The following is a 14,463-nucleotide window of genomic DNA, read 5'->3' as shown; positions in this document are numbered from 1 at the left end:
ATATCTATAAGGGTGAAGAGCCAATATTCAGGCATTCTCAGCTTCATTCAATTTTTTGATGGAAGGGAGAAAACAGAAGAAATTATTAATTGAATCCTGATTTTCTATTGCTTTACCTAGCATGCACTTCGTCTAATACAACTACATAGCTCATCTAAAGGCTGGAAAATTCAAACTCCTGGTGAGAAGGATGGCTTTATTGTTGTTCCTACAGAAGTAATTTGCTACTTTTGGAGGGATGATAGCCATTGTACATGTTGTTTAATTGAAACCTTTGGAAGTAGCAGCTGGGACCTGGATCATGGCTCGAGGATTGCTGCAAAAGCAGCTGTTGGCCCTCCCACCCCTTGTACCCCATGGTGTTTGTTAGTTCCCCTCTGCCAGACTTGGGCAGACCCCCAGCATGTGAGCAGAATGATCTCCTTGAGCATTGTTCTTGAGATCCAAAGGCCAGGGAAGGATTCCAACAGGGGCTTTGTGAGGCCTGACTTACAGGGCAGACAAGGTTCATTGGCTTGACCACAGGACATGTTCTGTGGGTGCCAACAAGCAGCTGGGGAGGGAGAAAAGGAGGGTACAGAATAATGATCTGAACAGGGTCTATTGATAAACCATTTCATTGCAAGGCAGGAGACTTCTGAATCCATCTGTGGTGGATTCAGTGGAAGATGCTTTTCCCAGCTGTTTCTCGTTGCCACCCTCTTACCATGTTGGTTTGTTGGAAGAGCACTTGTGCAGACCTAGTCCTGGGGTTTGCACCAGAATTAGTGAAATTGCACGAGTAGCAACACTTGAAAATTTAGCTGGACTGGTGTCATGGCTTGCACAGATGAGGCAAAACTTGCCAAAACAACTCTGAGGACAGACCAGTGAGGGCACTCAAGAGTTACCTCCTGAATGAACTAAATTCAGAACAGTCTCAAGATTGGTGCCAGGTGCAGGTTTGAGCCAGTGGTGTTGTACTTATACAACTCTCATCATGGTATTCTATTTTTATATTTATAGTACTTGGCAGTAATGAAAGCATATTCCTGGTTTTAAGGAGAAAATTAAGTTGTTATATTATTCTGTTCCCATATACTTGTTTCATAGGAAACAAAAGTAGTGAGTAACAATTGATAAGTACTAAGTTAATGGAATTTGGTTTAAGTACTAGGGTTATATGTTTCTAGTGTTTCTGGTTGGAGTGGTCAAATAACAAGACAAAGGTAGAAAATATTTATTCAACCTTAGTGTTATTTTTATAACTCTTTGATGAGTTATTGACTACCACAGAAATAGGTATTGACTGAATTATTTGACTAAGACCAGTTAATTAAACTAACATTTTAAGTAAATGTTATTTATGTAGCCCTGATTCCTGGCTCTCTTCTGGTATCCCTGCTTCACATTCTTCATTTTCTCTTTTTCTTTCCTAGAGGAGAATATAGCATATACCTTTGCATAATTTTCAGCTCCTTTCTTTTTTCACCTCCTATCTCCTTCCTTTTCTCCCCACTCTTCACCACCTCCACCCCTGCATCTTCTGTTTCTCCTTTCTTCTGCCATTTCTTGATTCTGTCTGTGTACTGAACTTCTCTTTTGAAATTCATCTTATCAGTCTCTCTCTTTGCCTCACATGACCATCACTCACCCACTCAAACCAGAGCATCTGTGCACAGTCTTAGAAACATTCAGGTACTCAAAACCTAGAGAGATGCTGTATTGGCATGAGTATAAGTCAGGAAAAGAAAGTATCCCTGAAATATTTATTAGAATAACCCCTAGTCTGGCTTTCCCACCTACTCCCTTGGCAGTGCATTGTCTGCTTGCCTGAGCTGTGCATGTTCAGGTGTTCCATGTGACATTCCCTGGGACCTGGGCCAGCCCTCTGCTGTGCCACCCAGCCAGGACTGCTCCAGCTGCTCCAGCTGCCTGTGGCCACCACACACCATTGCTGGGGCTCTGAAAGGGCAACACACTCTGTCCATATTTGAAACACAGTCTTTAAAAACAAATGCTTGCTCTTTTTTCTAAGTAGTCTCTGTAAAAAGAAATTAATCTAACTGTATTTTACTTAGGCTCCTATGGTAAAAATACTGGCTTCAGATTAAACAATATGAAACAAGTAAATTTTGCTCAGCATTGATTTATTTATCATTTATTTATTAGTCTATAAAGTTGCTGGAAAAGGGACAGGTATTAGTAGTCCTGCCATATTGTTCAAAGGTTTGATCTTTTTTCCCCATTTGTGCCACACCTCCAAACCAAGTTCCTGTTTCAGACATTGCCTTTTTTCATTTTTGTTTTATAGAGGTTGTAAAGGGTTTCTGATGCAAGCTTCCTTAACTGTTTTTTTCCCACCTATAAAAACTGTAAGTTGATTTCTCTCCACAAACAGTGCCTTTACTGCATCATATGAGCTGCTTTTATGGCAGTTGTATTTTTTCATGCAAGTCATAAAATAAAAACCTAAATTATTTCGTGGCATTCAGTTGTTTCCATAAAGCTTCTACTGCAACCTCATGGATAGATTTCACTCCTCTGAACAGTTGTGTTACTTGAAGAGTGAATTTTTTATTTCAAAATTAAAAGTCAATGAGTAGCTAGAAGTTTCTGTCTATAAAATACATGATTATTATTAAGAGTAAGTCAGTGCTGGTATATAAATAATTTTGTTTAGAAATGAAATGTTAGTTTAACCAAAGTTCAGAAGCTTTCATTTGGCAAAATGATCTGATGCCATAGCAACAGATGACAATTACAAGCAGCTTCCGGGAGTTGCCTGCATTCCTTATCCCTCCCTCCAGCCTATCCATGGTGCAAGAGATGAATTCTGAGCTCTGTTTTTCACCTTGCTTGAAAGAAACACACTCCCCTTCTTGCAAAGGGTGATGCTTCAGTTCTAGAGCTTGTGGAAAAAAATCAAAAGTACATCCATGTGTTGGACGTGCTATTTCTCTACTGTTCTAGATGACCAATTTTGCTCAAAATTAATTCAGATCAGACTGACATGATATGAAATTATATTGATGGATTATATTTTAATTTTAAATAATTTGTGTATTTTCTTTTTAGATTCAACTATAGATGGATGTAGTCAGTGAGCTTTTAACAGTTTAAACGATGTTTTAAAATCTCAAATAATGGTAAATGTATTAAACCAAATAGAGCTGTCAAAACTAAAATATTCAGATTGCAAATGAATGCATATAGAAAGCAGAAGAAACCACAGTGTACTTGTGTTTGTACTTCAATTCTAGCTTAAGACATAGGTGTAGGAAACAAGCTAGCCATTTTTGCTTTATATTTGTAGCCAATTGTTTTATTTGCCCAGTGTTGATATTTTTCTTCCAAATGGGCTTGTAGTCATATATATCGCCCCTTGTTTGTTATACTTGGTATTAAAATATTGGAGAAAGAAGTATGTGAAAAATGGTACCAGTATGGATTCTGTCCTACTCTCTGCCTGTACTGACTCTGTCAATGGAAATTTGTTTCTGAGTTCTCACCTTTTTGTCATAGGTCTTGGGAGCAATTGTGGCATCAGTAAATTTGAATTTTCATTGTTGCTGATGTGTTGCTGGGTTTAGTGTTTGCTGACCTTGGTCCTGTTGAGTGGCTTCCAAAGAATGTGCTGCATTCAACTTTTCTCCAAAATTATGAGAAGAAAAAGCATCTAACTCCTTAATAATTTAAGGAAAAGTCTACTGGAACAATAAAATGTGAAACTTGTGTATGTTTTAACTTGTTAATTAAAGAAGCAATAATTGGAATCTCAAAAGAGTCAACTGAAATCCAGTGTTACGCACTTGTGCTGTGTTGTAGTCTTGTAATTTCCAGCACTATTTGCTGAATTCTTCACATACTTCTTCTCTAATCAGTCTGTAATTACTATGTGGTATAATTAGATTAATATACTTTCATTTATTACAACTACACATTAGAGGAGAATTTTGTACTTCTGCCTTTATATTCGTCCTGTGTGAATGAGTACAGAATTCTGTACTTGCATTAAAGCAGTGTCAACCTACTGAGGTGAAGAACAATCAGTTTAATGGTGTGTGAAAGCTTTCATTCTCTTTTAAGTGTCTCTACTGGGGGTTTTTTCCCTCTTTTTTTCTTCTTAGATGCTGAGTGCCAATGGAAGGGGCCCTTCTACTTCATCCAGGGAGCAGATCCTCAGTTTGGACTGATGAAATCCTGGGCACATGGAGACACTGAGAATGGAGATGATGAATGGGGAGAAGAAATTAAATTAGCAGAGCAAGCAGTACAGGCCATTAACAAACTAAACCCTAAACCCAAGTTTTTTGTGCTGTGTGGAGACCTTGTCCATGGAATGCCAGGTAAGGCAGTTAAAAGTGCAGAACTGAGGTAGTAACTCCATTTTTTTATATATATTTCATATTGGCAATAAGGCTAATTTACCTGACTTCAAAATTGTCTTTCATAAGTATCATTAGTATTAGTTCCTGTCTTGGTGCTTTGGAGGGAAAAAAAACCTGTGATTTGTAAATTATTTTTGAGGTATTATTCTGATTTCTTCATCTGACTTCCTGTAGCATTCATCTTAAAGCTGTACTTTGATTAATTAATTGCTTTCTTTTCAGTAGGAAATTTTCTTTGAAATAAAAGTCTTTCTCCTAAACAAATTGCTTTGAGATGACAAAGAGGGGCTTTAGCCACTAGGAAAAACTAATGCCAGAAAAATAGCATAAGGTAGATATGGCTTTTTGAGTACCTAAAGTGAGTAAGGCTCAGAGAATTGTCTCGATTTCTAGTGCTTAATAAATGCAAATATTTAAGTTTTGAAAATGCTAAAGGTCAGTGACTTCAAGCTCTAGCAACTCTGTTCTATGGCTGTGGGACTCTGAGCTCAGTGGGTTTCTTTGTACACTGAGAGGAAGAACAATAAACCACCCAGAAAGGTGAGTTACAAGAAAGAGAAGTACTTTTCTTGGAAGTGAAATTAGAAGTGGTGTTACGTGCTGGAGAAGTGGTCTGGGAAGCAGATCTAAGCACCATGTCTCCCATTTGTTAGCCCTGATAAGCAGCAGGGCTGCAGACAGCCCTGGCTCTGTCACTGCCAGCAGCACTATCCACCCAGGGAGCCTGCAAACATCCTGTGCCTGGTGCTCTCTGCTTCACACCCCACCTGCACCTCAGGAGCTGCTTCCAGCCCTTGCTCACACAGCAGGGCTTCGAGCACGTTGGAGACCTTTCACTAATTCCTTCAGTGTCCCACAGTGTTAATTTTAAGACTTTAGCTGTCAAATTGATTGACAGTATTTATAGGCTTTCTTTTGATCAGAGCACAGTTTTGCTGAAAGAGTGGGAAAGTGTAAAAACCAACAGATTTAAGCTTGATTGAATCTACTGTGTAACACCTCAGTAGCTTGATCAAAAAGTGTGTGATGATGCAGTTTCATTGGCTTACGTGCTTCCATTTACTTTGGAATCATCTTCCTATAGCAGAGTTTTAATAAATTTTTTTGATTAGGACTTCTAATTTGTGTAGGTTCTCCAAATATTTTGGTTTCAGTATCCCTTGGAAGAGCAAGAAAAGTCGGGACAAATAATGAGTGTTACATATCCTGTTGAAAAGGATCTTTCACTCAAAAAATTTAAATAATCCAGGAGGCTAAGTTAGTTTCTTTTAACTTGGGTATTTCTCAAATACTCATAAAACAGTGCAAAGTTCTGAGTTCTTTTGTCTTTTTTGACTTGAAACAACATTATTTTAAGGCTTCTCTGTTGGTAGAGTTTTAAGTGTGAACTAGAGAGCCAGCAGTCATCTGACTTCCCCTGGGTACTGAATGGCTGGATACAGTAAGTCTTGTGTGTGGTAGTACTTGTATTTGGTTGGGGGTTTTTTTCCTAGCAATGGTTCTCTGTAGTCATTATTGTCCCTCTTGCCAGTGTATGCCTCAGACTTTGTAATGTTTTAAATACAAACCTGTCAGGGCTTTGTGAAACATTAGCATTATTCATTTTGTTAACAGACGTGAAAGAAACTGAGTGGATTGTACTGGTGAGATCACCTACATTGTGTGATGGATGTGCTGTGCCTTGTATAAATATTTGAAGCTGCCTCGTGCAATTTCCAAGAAATTGTAAGAAAGAGCAGTTCATTACTCAGTAAACTTAAGGGTCTTTTCCAGGCTCAATGATTCAATGATTCTATGATTACCTCACTTGAGCCACCGTATTTTAACTTCTCTAGTCATTTCTTGGTGATTGAAATTATGTTAATAGTTTTCAAGCCTGTGTTATCATGTAGTTATACAAAGTGGTTAAGGAAATGTACTATTAAAAGGAATTGTAGAATATTCAGCTGGAACAATTACTTCATTATTGCCACTGTGTTTATACAAATGGCTTGCTCTGCCGTGCGTTGATAAAAATACAAGTGCAATTGAACTATTAAGTTGTACGTAAAAATACAATTTTACAGCCCTTTGTCTTTCTGTCTAAACTAACGGTGTCTTGCTGTATGGTACAGATACCTGTGGATTAGCATTCTTGGACTAGTTGCCTAAAAGGACAGGGAGATTATACAGCTTTTTAATCAATGTCTATCAGTACAAAGCTAGTGGGCAACACAGATCTTCCTCTCTTCTCTTAAAACATTTTATCATGGAGTACTAGGGGTAGAGTTTTTGATGGACTGTTTTAAAGCATGCACTGTAGCCATTTAGCTGATCCAATGTTGAAGCCTTTTGCAGAGGAACTCCAAGAAATCTCAGAGTTCCAGCAGCTAGAAGTGATGAACAGAATCCTGATCAGCTGGGAAGCAATCAGGCACAGCACTTGGAATCCATTACAGATGTCATTAGAGCAACGAAGTAATCACATCTTGGTATTTAGCTGCTGATTAAAAGTAGTTTGTACTCTGAATATTATTTCCAGAAGTTTTTCTTGATTACATAATCAAGAATAGGATATCTATTCTTGGTAACACTAATATTGTGGTACAATCACATCAAGAATTTTAAACTATACCTTATGGTGCAAATATGTCACTGAATATAATTTCTATGAACTCAGTGCTTACACTTGGATACACCATGACAATGAAGGACTTCCTTCTGAAGGCATTTGTGTGCATTAAATGTAATATAATTTAGTATGACAAAAATGGTAATCTGTAAAATACTGTTGATCAGGTTATGTGTTTGTTTGACTTCACTTTTCTAAAACTCTGGAAATTTATTTCTAAAAATGTTACTATTCTTATATCAAGTAGAAACCTTCTATTTTGTTTTATGAAAACTTCCCATATTGTTCCATTACCAATACACCCCAAGCCAAACAGTCCAGTTCTAGTCCAACAGCCACTTCTTCACCCATCTTGTTCTCCACTCATCCAAACTGTGCCATCCCACCCCCACAGCCCTTTGGTGGTTACAGAGCAGTAGCTCACAGTGACATCAGCCAGCACTCAGCACTCTTGGATTCATCCCATCACTCCTGTGGGGTGCCCTGGGTTGAAACCTTCCAGGAGATACTTGTTCTATCCCTGGTGTTTCCTGTGCTTCTTTAGCTCTGGGAAAATATTTCAGTGCAGGGAGGCAAAGGAGGCTCTGAGTGCCTTGCATTGCCTCAAACAGCAGTGGGCTGTATATTTTTTTATTATTTTACTGCTAAAGTAGCAGTAGGAGCTTTTGCTGCCCTCTGCTATTTGACAGCAGCCCTGCAACCCAGATCAGTATTCTTCCTTTCAAGTATGTCTTTGGTTCCAGCTCCCTTTTATGTCCTTTTTTCATTGGTTCTCAGGCATGAGTTCCTCATTTAGCCAGATCATTCTCCTTATAGCCTGCATTTTCTCTCTCCCCTTGCTTTCCCTGAGTATCCAGAAGGACCATGCTTGTGTTCATAGAAGCTTATCTGTGAAGACTTGCCAACCCTTTCAAGCTGTTGCTTTCAGAGCAGCCACACACAGGATGCTGTAGCTGATCCCTGAATCAGCCAGTGTGCTGTGCTGGGGCCCCAGATGTGCTCCCTGCCTTTCCTGCTCCCCTTGGGCTCTTGAGCTGCCCCTTGGAGGCTGCTGCAGCCAAGGCTGCCAGGACTGACACATCCCCAGCCCTGCTGTGTCTGTGAGCCTGGGGCCAGGAGAGCAGGCCTGGCTGTGTCCAGGGATTGTCCCAGACTGCCTCCTGCTTCCAGGGCTGCTGGATTGCTCTCTGCAGCTGTTAGGGAGGTTTGTATCCATAAGAGCCAGGGTGGTCTAGAGACTTTTTCAAGTCGCTCATATGAGACTTAATCCATTCTTTTGGCTTTTTTGGGGTGATATGTAGCAAAATCCTACTTTAGTGGCTGAGCTCTTTCCTGATCCTGGCTCAAGTTCAGTGAGGCTTGTGTCTGTTCCATAGAATAGTGCCCTCCAAACATGGGGCAAACTCCCCCACCTTCTTTCTTGCCTGTCCTTCCTGTTCCAGTTTAACATGAACATTGTTCTTCCTTCTCCATCCCATACCTCGAGTGTAGATTGGTGTCCAGGAAACAGCATCAGCATTTCAACACCTTTTGTTACAGCAGCACAGAATTCAGCTGTTGGCAGCCAAGGTCACCCTGCTGAAGACACTGAGGAACACTGACTGTGAAGCTGAGAATCCAGCTACTATTTTTAAGTGGCCAAATTCCTTCAGAGGAAATTGTTTAAATGCATTTTTTTAATGATGCTACTGCTATCAGTAACTCGATGGTTCTAGCCAGGAAAGTTGTTTATGTGATGTATTTAGTCCAGGTGTATTTATTTTTTTTTCATGCATTGTTCTGGCTACATGGGTAAAAGAACAAGACAGCAAGTCTCTTGCAAACTTACTTAGATCTGACAGTAATAAAATGTAACTGTTCAGAGACTAAATGAAATGAGACTTGTCTAATAATGTATATAATCATAGAAAATCTGATAGAACTTGATTAAGCTTTATCTGTTAGCAGTCTGATAATGGATCAGTGAGCAAGTAATGTTTATGCTTGCAGTTTTAAATTCATTCGTGTATATATGTTAATTACAAGAAATCAAAATCACTGGAAATTACTATTATGGCACTTGAAATACACTGTGAACACTTGTACTAATTCTTTTAGTTAATGCAAAGGTATAATAATCTCTAATATACACATTCCCTACCCAGGTCATGCAGTGCTCTGTAATCTCACATCAGCCTTTTCTGTCAATTAAGCCCAAGTAGTGACATTTTTCTAATTTTTTTCTACTTTTTATATTATGAAATTGTTTAATTAAGGGTTTTCAAGTTGTTATTTATAAGATGTTTCACCATATGTGCTTTTATAAATGTATCTTTTCTAAGTGGAACAAGCTAAAACATCTGATTGTTTCAATCAGTTTTACAGAGCTGCAGTGTTATTTAATAATATTTTCTTACTGCTCTGTGGTGTGCTTGGTGTCTGTGTCTCTCACTCTCTTTGTTGGGCCATACTTGGATTGTAAGATCTTCCAGGACTGTATCTGTTACATATTTTCATGTTTTTATTGTGCCATCTAATGTGTGTTTCAGGCTGTGAGCCCGGGCATGTGTTGTTACTGTGAATAGTTTAAACAGGAGGTGACAGAAAAGGCCCTGACAATAGACAAGCTGGAAACAGAGGTGCCCAAACTATACACAGCTCATTGCTGATGTGGTCATTGAGGCACTGCAGCCTTGAGAGCTGCCAGAAGATTACTTGGTGTAATGGGGGAAAACAGCCAGGCAGCCAGCTGGGCAAGGCCCCAGAGCTGCAGCAGCTTGTGCTGGTGAAAGGTACAGACTTACTTTTGACATCTGGCGTCCTGAAAAAGCAGTCATGAATTTGGGAAAGAATTGTCACTGACAGAATCACTGTGAGGCTGCAGGAGATGCAAGTGCTCTCCCTTTCCAAGGTCCTTCCTCTGTCTCTTTCCCTGCTTTCTCTCCTTCAAGCCTCGAGGGCCCCTGCCTACAGCAGGATCTGTGGCTGTCTTGCTGCTGCTTCCAGGGGCCCCAACTCTTCTGGGACCCTCTGTGGTGCCAGGCAGCTCCCCTGCTTGCATGCTGTGCTGTGTGTGTGTCTCTGTGTGTGCATCACCAGTTTGCCTTTCCCCCGAGAATTCACACGTTCTGCTAACGCTCTTAACTCCTCCATAAAGCCTCAATAAGGCACATCAGCTCAGATCTGCTAATTACAATTTTGGGCAACAGTATGTTCTTATTGTGAAAAGTGAAACTGCTGGCTGCATGTCTCCTCAAAATTGTATACCCTACCCTGTCTCCCATGCAGTGTTTCTTCATATAATAAAAGAGGCAATGATGCACAACAAGATTTTAAAAACAGGTGCCAAGTGTTGGGATTCTGAGTTCATATTTAGACAGCAATTGACAGTTTTTCAAATCAGTACTTCTCCATTTGACTCCTGCTTGACAATTTGATGATCAGAATATGAGATGAGATGGGCATACTGGCTTTTATACAGTTAGTCCCTCTTATGAGCTGTGACACATCTGCAGAGGGAAGTGAAATTATTTACATTCAGAATGGACAAGCTGCAGAGCTGAGGAACATGAGAGCTGATGGTTCTGGTGGCCAGACAGCAGGATGGCTTCATTTCTGTTTATAATCACTGTAGCATTTGAAGGTATCCTCTCTCCTGGGAGAATCACAAGTGCATTAGCATGAGCTTCTTTCTCATGCCTAAGTTGGATGTGCAACTGCCATGGTCCAAAATATTTGTCTCTTATTTCCATTAAATATGGAGTGACTCCCTCCAAAAGTGTAGTTTATACAGACAATAAATTTTGAGCCACAGGCTGCAGCATATAATTGCAAACACCTTACAGAGTAGCTAAAAAAAACCTTTTTAATTTGCCTAATTTGCTAAACTGGGGAAAGCACACACCATAGCAAATGTTCCTAGTCAAAGCACTATTGTTTAAAACCTATTTGTGAATGTTCTGAATTCCCTTACTTAAAAAACCATCTTGTGCTGGTCAGGAAAGGTCAGTGAATACTTGGTTTGTGTAACAGCTGAAGTTGCTACGTCCCAGGAAATCCTACCTGTCTTTTGGTCCAGGATCTACTGGAAAGGAGCATTGAGGAATTGTTCAGTTTTACTGTGCTTGATGAAGTCCAGTGTGCTCATTTGCCCGTGTGTTGTTCCCTGTCAGGAGGCAGTGCTCAGTGTGTGCCATGCAGGGCTGTATGTTTGCAGCTGCTTTGCAGCCAGCTGAGCAGCCTGTCCTTGGCTGGCAGTGCTGCACTGGTGTTCTGTTGCATCACACGGGACTGGCGTGGTCACACTGCAGGGACCGAGGTGTTGGGAGCTGGAGATGTGCTGCTGCTGGGTTTTGCACACAGGATGAGATAGGAATGCAATGCTGAAATCTACATGCAAATGCACAAGCTGCCATTTATACATTTGTGAACTGAATAAATTACAGAGAAATGTCAGGTCCAATTCAAGTTCTTAATGCTATATACGGTGATCTGGTAAGACATTCCACAAAGGAAAAAATCTGTGAGCTGCTTTTAATACTGCTTTTAAACTACCATTAAATAAGCAGTTTTGATGAAATGAAGGATCATTAATTTAAAAAAAATTGCCCAGATAAAATTAGGTTGCATTGCTAGTCCTTAAGTGAGGCATGTATGTAAGGAGATTTTTGTCAAGTTTTAATTTTAACTAAAAATATAATACTTCTTCAAAAAATCCCTTTCTCATCTAGAAGGCTAGAGCATGAATGCTGATGTTTGATTTGTCCTTATAATGGGCATATGAGCAGGTTTAAAAAATATGGTTAAATTATGGTTCCACCTTTAAAAATGGCTGTAAGCATTTCACCTTTATTTGCTTTTTTTACCATTTGAACTGGCTGTTTGGTTGACTAACAAAAGCAGGTTTGTGTATTTTTTTAACTCCCAGCAGCCGTGGCACAGCTGGGGTGGAGGCAGCTGTATTCCAGCGTCACTTGCAGTTTCAGCAAAATTGTCAGCTAAATCCCAATTCCTGAATCTTTGTCAGTGGAGAATTGTAATAGAGCATGAAGTAGAAAAGACACAGATCGACTTTTTAGGTGCAAGGCAGAAAAGCAGAGGCTTTAAAATGTTTATAACTCAATCAAGATATAGGTAAAGGTTGTATTTGTTTGAGTGCAAAGGAACATTTCTATTAATATATCACTGCCTAATCAATAGGGCAGTGTTTAGGTGTGACCTAATTTCCTGACCACAAGGTAGCTTAATTTAAATAAACTCACTACATCTATTTCTTCTACTGTTGTAGCCTAACTCTGATATGCTTGGTAGGATGATATCCAAACCAAAATGATTCTTGGCTATTTTTTTCTCCAAACTCTTACGCCAATGTTGATTAATAATAGCTAAGAATTTGGGTAAACAGCACATTATTTGTTAAATATCTGATAATAACTGTTTAAAGAAATGCCACTGTGGTTGCATAAATAAACATTTTGTAGTAATTATCTGATTCTAGTAAAACCTAATGGGGCGTTCAAAGCCTCAAACAGCTTAGTGTGAAATTAAATTTGCTCTAATCAACCCAGAATAGGGAAGCATCAGAGATCTCCACATACATCCAACAGGCTCATATTGCAGAGAAAACACTGGACTGTCAGAAGCAAATGTTTCTTCTTCAGCTTGTATGTATTTATTTGTATTTTAGACCACATTCTCTAGTCTAGTCTACAGCTGAATTTAGAAATCCGATTGGCATCTCTAAATATTAAAACCTTGGAGATGTAATTAGTTACACAATTTTCTCAGATCTTATATTTTATGGTACGAGTACTAGAGACAGTACTAAAAATCTAGTGCGATCTTTGTATGAAGTTATTTTTTAATTAAGTTTGGGTTTGGACTGTAGCTTTGAGGTGTTTGTTCCTGTTTGTGATGACTTCATCAGAAGCACAGACCCAAAGGCAGTGGTGGCCTGTGCTTGCTGTGACAGCTCTGCGTTGCTGGGAGATGAGTAAGGATAAGAGCAGAGTTGAGCTTAAGTGAAGGATAATACTTATTTTCACAGCAGAACATGGAGCAGTAAATGCCATGAATTAGGTTGTTAAGTGGGCACCTGTGTGGCTGGCACTCAGAAAAATGTCAGCATTTGCAGTCATTATATTTAATGTCATGCACTGGAACCAGGAGCAGTTCCCCTAATAGGCTTCCTTGTTCAGTTAGGGATTTTGTCATTGCATTAATGTAATAATTGTTAGCTTGAACTAGAGTTAAAATTTCTTCTTGTTTTAATGCCCAAAGTTATATGATAAAATTAATTTGTGTTTTCATGTAGGGAAATTTTTGTGTGATCACTTTTTGAGTCTCAGAACAGATTATTACTTGTTTTGAATGTACTGAAAAAGTCACTTACAGCTGTGGACAAATGGGTATTCCAGATTCTGCTTTTCACTGGAACTAATGAAATGAGGTTCTTTGTAAGTTAGTCTGAGCAGTCAGTCAGTTTGTTCAGGAGTGAATATAGTCATATTTACATTGTTTTTAACTGCATAATTTTTTGTTCATCATAAAATTGTCTTCAGGCTATTTGAAGATTAGAAATATATATGTCTAAAGAAGAGAGAGGAGACATTTTAGCTATTACAGCCCAGACTAAAGCAAAAAACCTATTTCAGAACATGACCATAATGGGTTTATTAAAATGGATCAGCTTATTCTTGCATGTAATAATTTGGAATGACGCAGTGTGTTGCATTAGTTCATTACAGCAGACACCAGAGGGAAAGCTTTTAAGATTAAAGGAAGAAACAGTGAAGAGCACCAGAAGGACTGAACTGGGTGGACAGAGAGGTCTTTCCTTTCTGTGCAGTGCCCTGTCCATTATCACATTTTTGTAGCATCCTAGGACAAAAAAGAATGTGAAGATCATAGTGTTTCATTCCATTCATGGCCCATGAGTGAATCACTGCTTTTATGGGATGATCAATCGTGAACAGATGAGGAGAGGGAAGAGTCTGGCCCTGGCAGTCAGGAGGAGTCACCTGTACTGGTGAGATGGGGCAGGGCAGGAGGGAAGGCAGCACAGTGAGGAATGGTGTCAGAGTTCTGGAGTGGGGAAGTTCCATCTGCATCAGTGCTCTGAAGGGATGCTGTGGGTTGGGGTTTTGAGAAGTGGCAAGATCAGAGCTCAGAGTTTTGTTCACATTAGTGCACAGCACTGGCAGGTACAATGTGGGGTTGATGGTACCATTGAGTTTGGACCTGTGAAGTCCAAGTGACAGGGGCAGCAGTGGGGCTGTCCCTGGGGATGGGTCAGCAGACAGGGACCATGTAGGAACTTGCTTGTAGCCCTCTTAATCTGGAGCCTACAGCCAGCTATCCAAGGCAAGAGCAGAGATGGAAGGCAGTCCTGGTTTGGCAGGAGGAGGCTGCTTTCCCACAGACATGGAGGGAGCAGTTACATTTCCTCCAGTGCAGCTAAAAAAGAGCTTGTTTGAGGCGTGGACTCTCCTCCTCCCTAGAAAT

General features: G+C 39.8%; 1 protein-coding gene across 2 annotated transcripts in view; it reads left to right on the top strand.

Moving 5' to 3' along the window:
- CPPED1 (calcineurin like phosphoesterase domain containing 1) overlaps positions 1-14,463 on the top strand; it is a 38,794-nt gene that overhangs the window by 5,657 nt on the left and 18,674 nt on the right. For both annotated transcript variants that reach the window (XM_079320296.1, XM_079320295.1), the window contains exon 2: positions 4,110-4,328. In XM_079320296.1, coding sequence (XP_079176422.1) covers positions 4,110-4,328 — 219 coding nt within the window. The remainder of the gene's footprint in view (positions 1-4,109; positions 4,329-14,463) is intronic.

This window comes from Erithacus rubecula (assembly GCF_903797595.1).
Source record: "Erithacus rubecula genome assembly, chromosome: 17".
In the NCBI taxonomy this organism is placed as follows: Eukaryota; Metazoa; Chordata; class Aves; order Passeriformes; family Muscicapidae; genus Erithacus; species Erithacus rubecula.
Note: the sequence above shows the minus strand (reverse complement) of the source record. Positions and strands in the feature narration are given on the sequence as shown.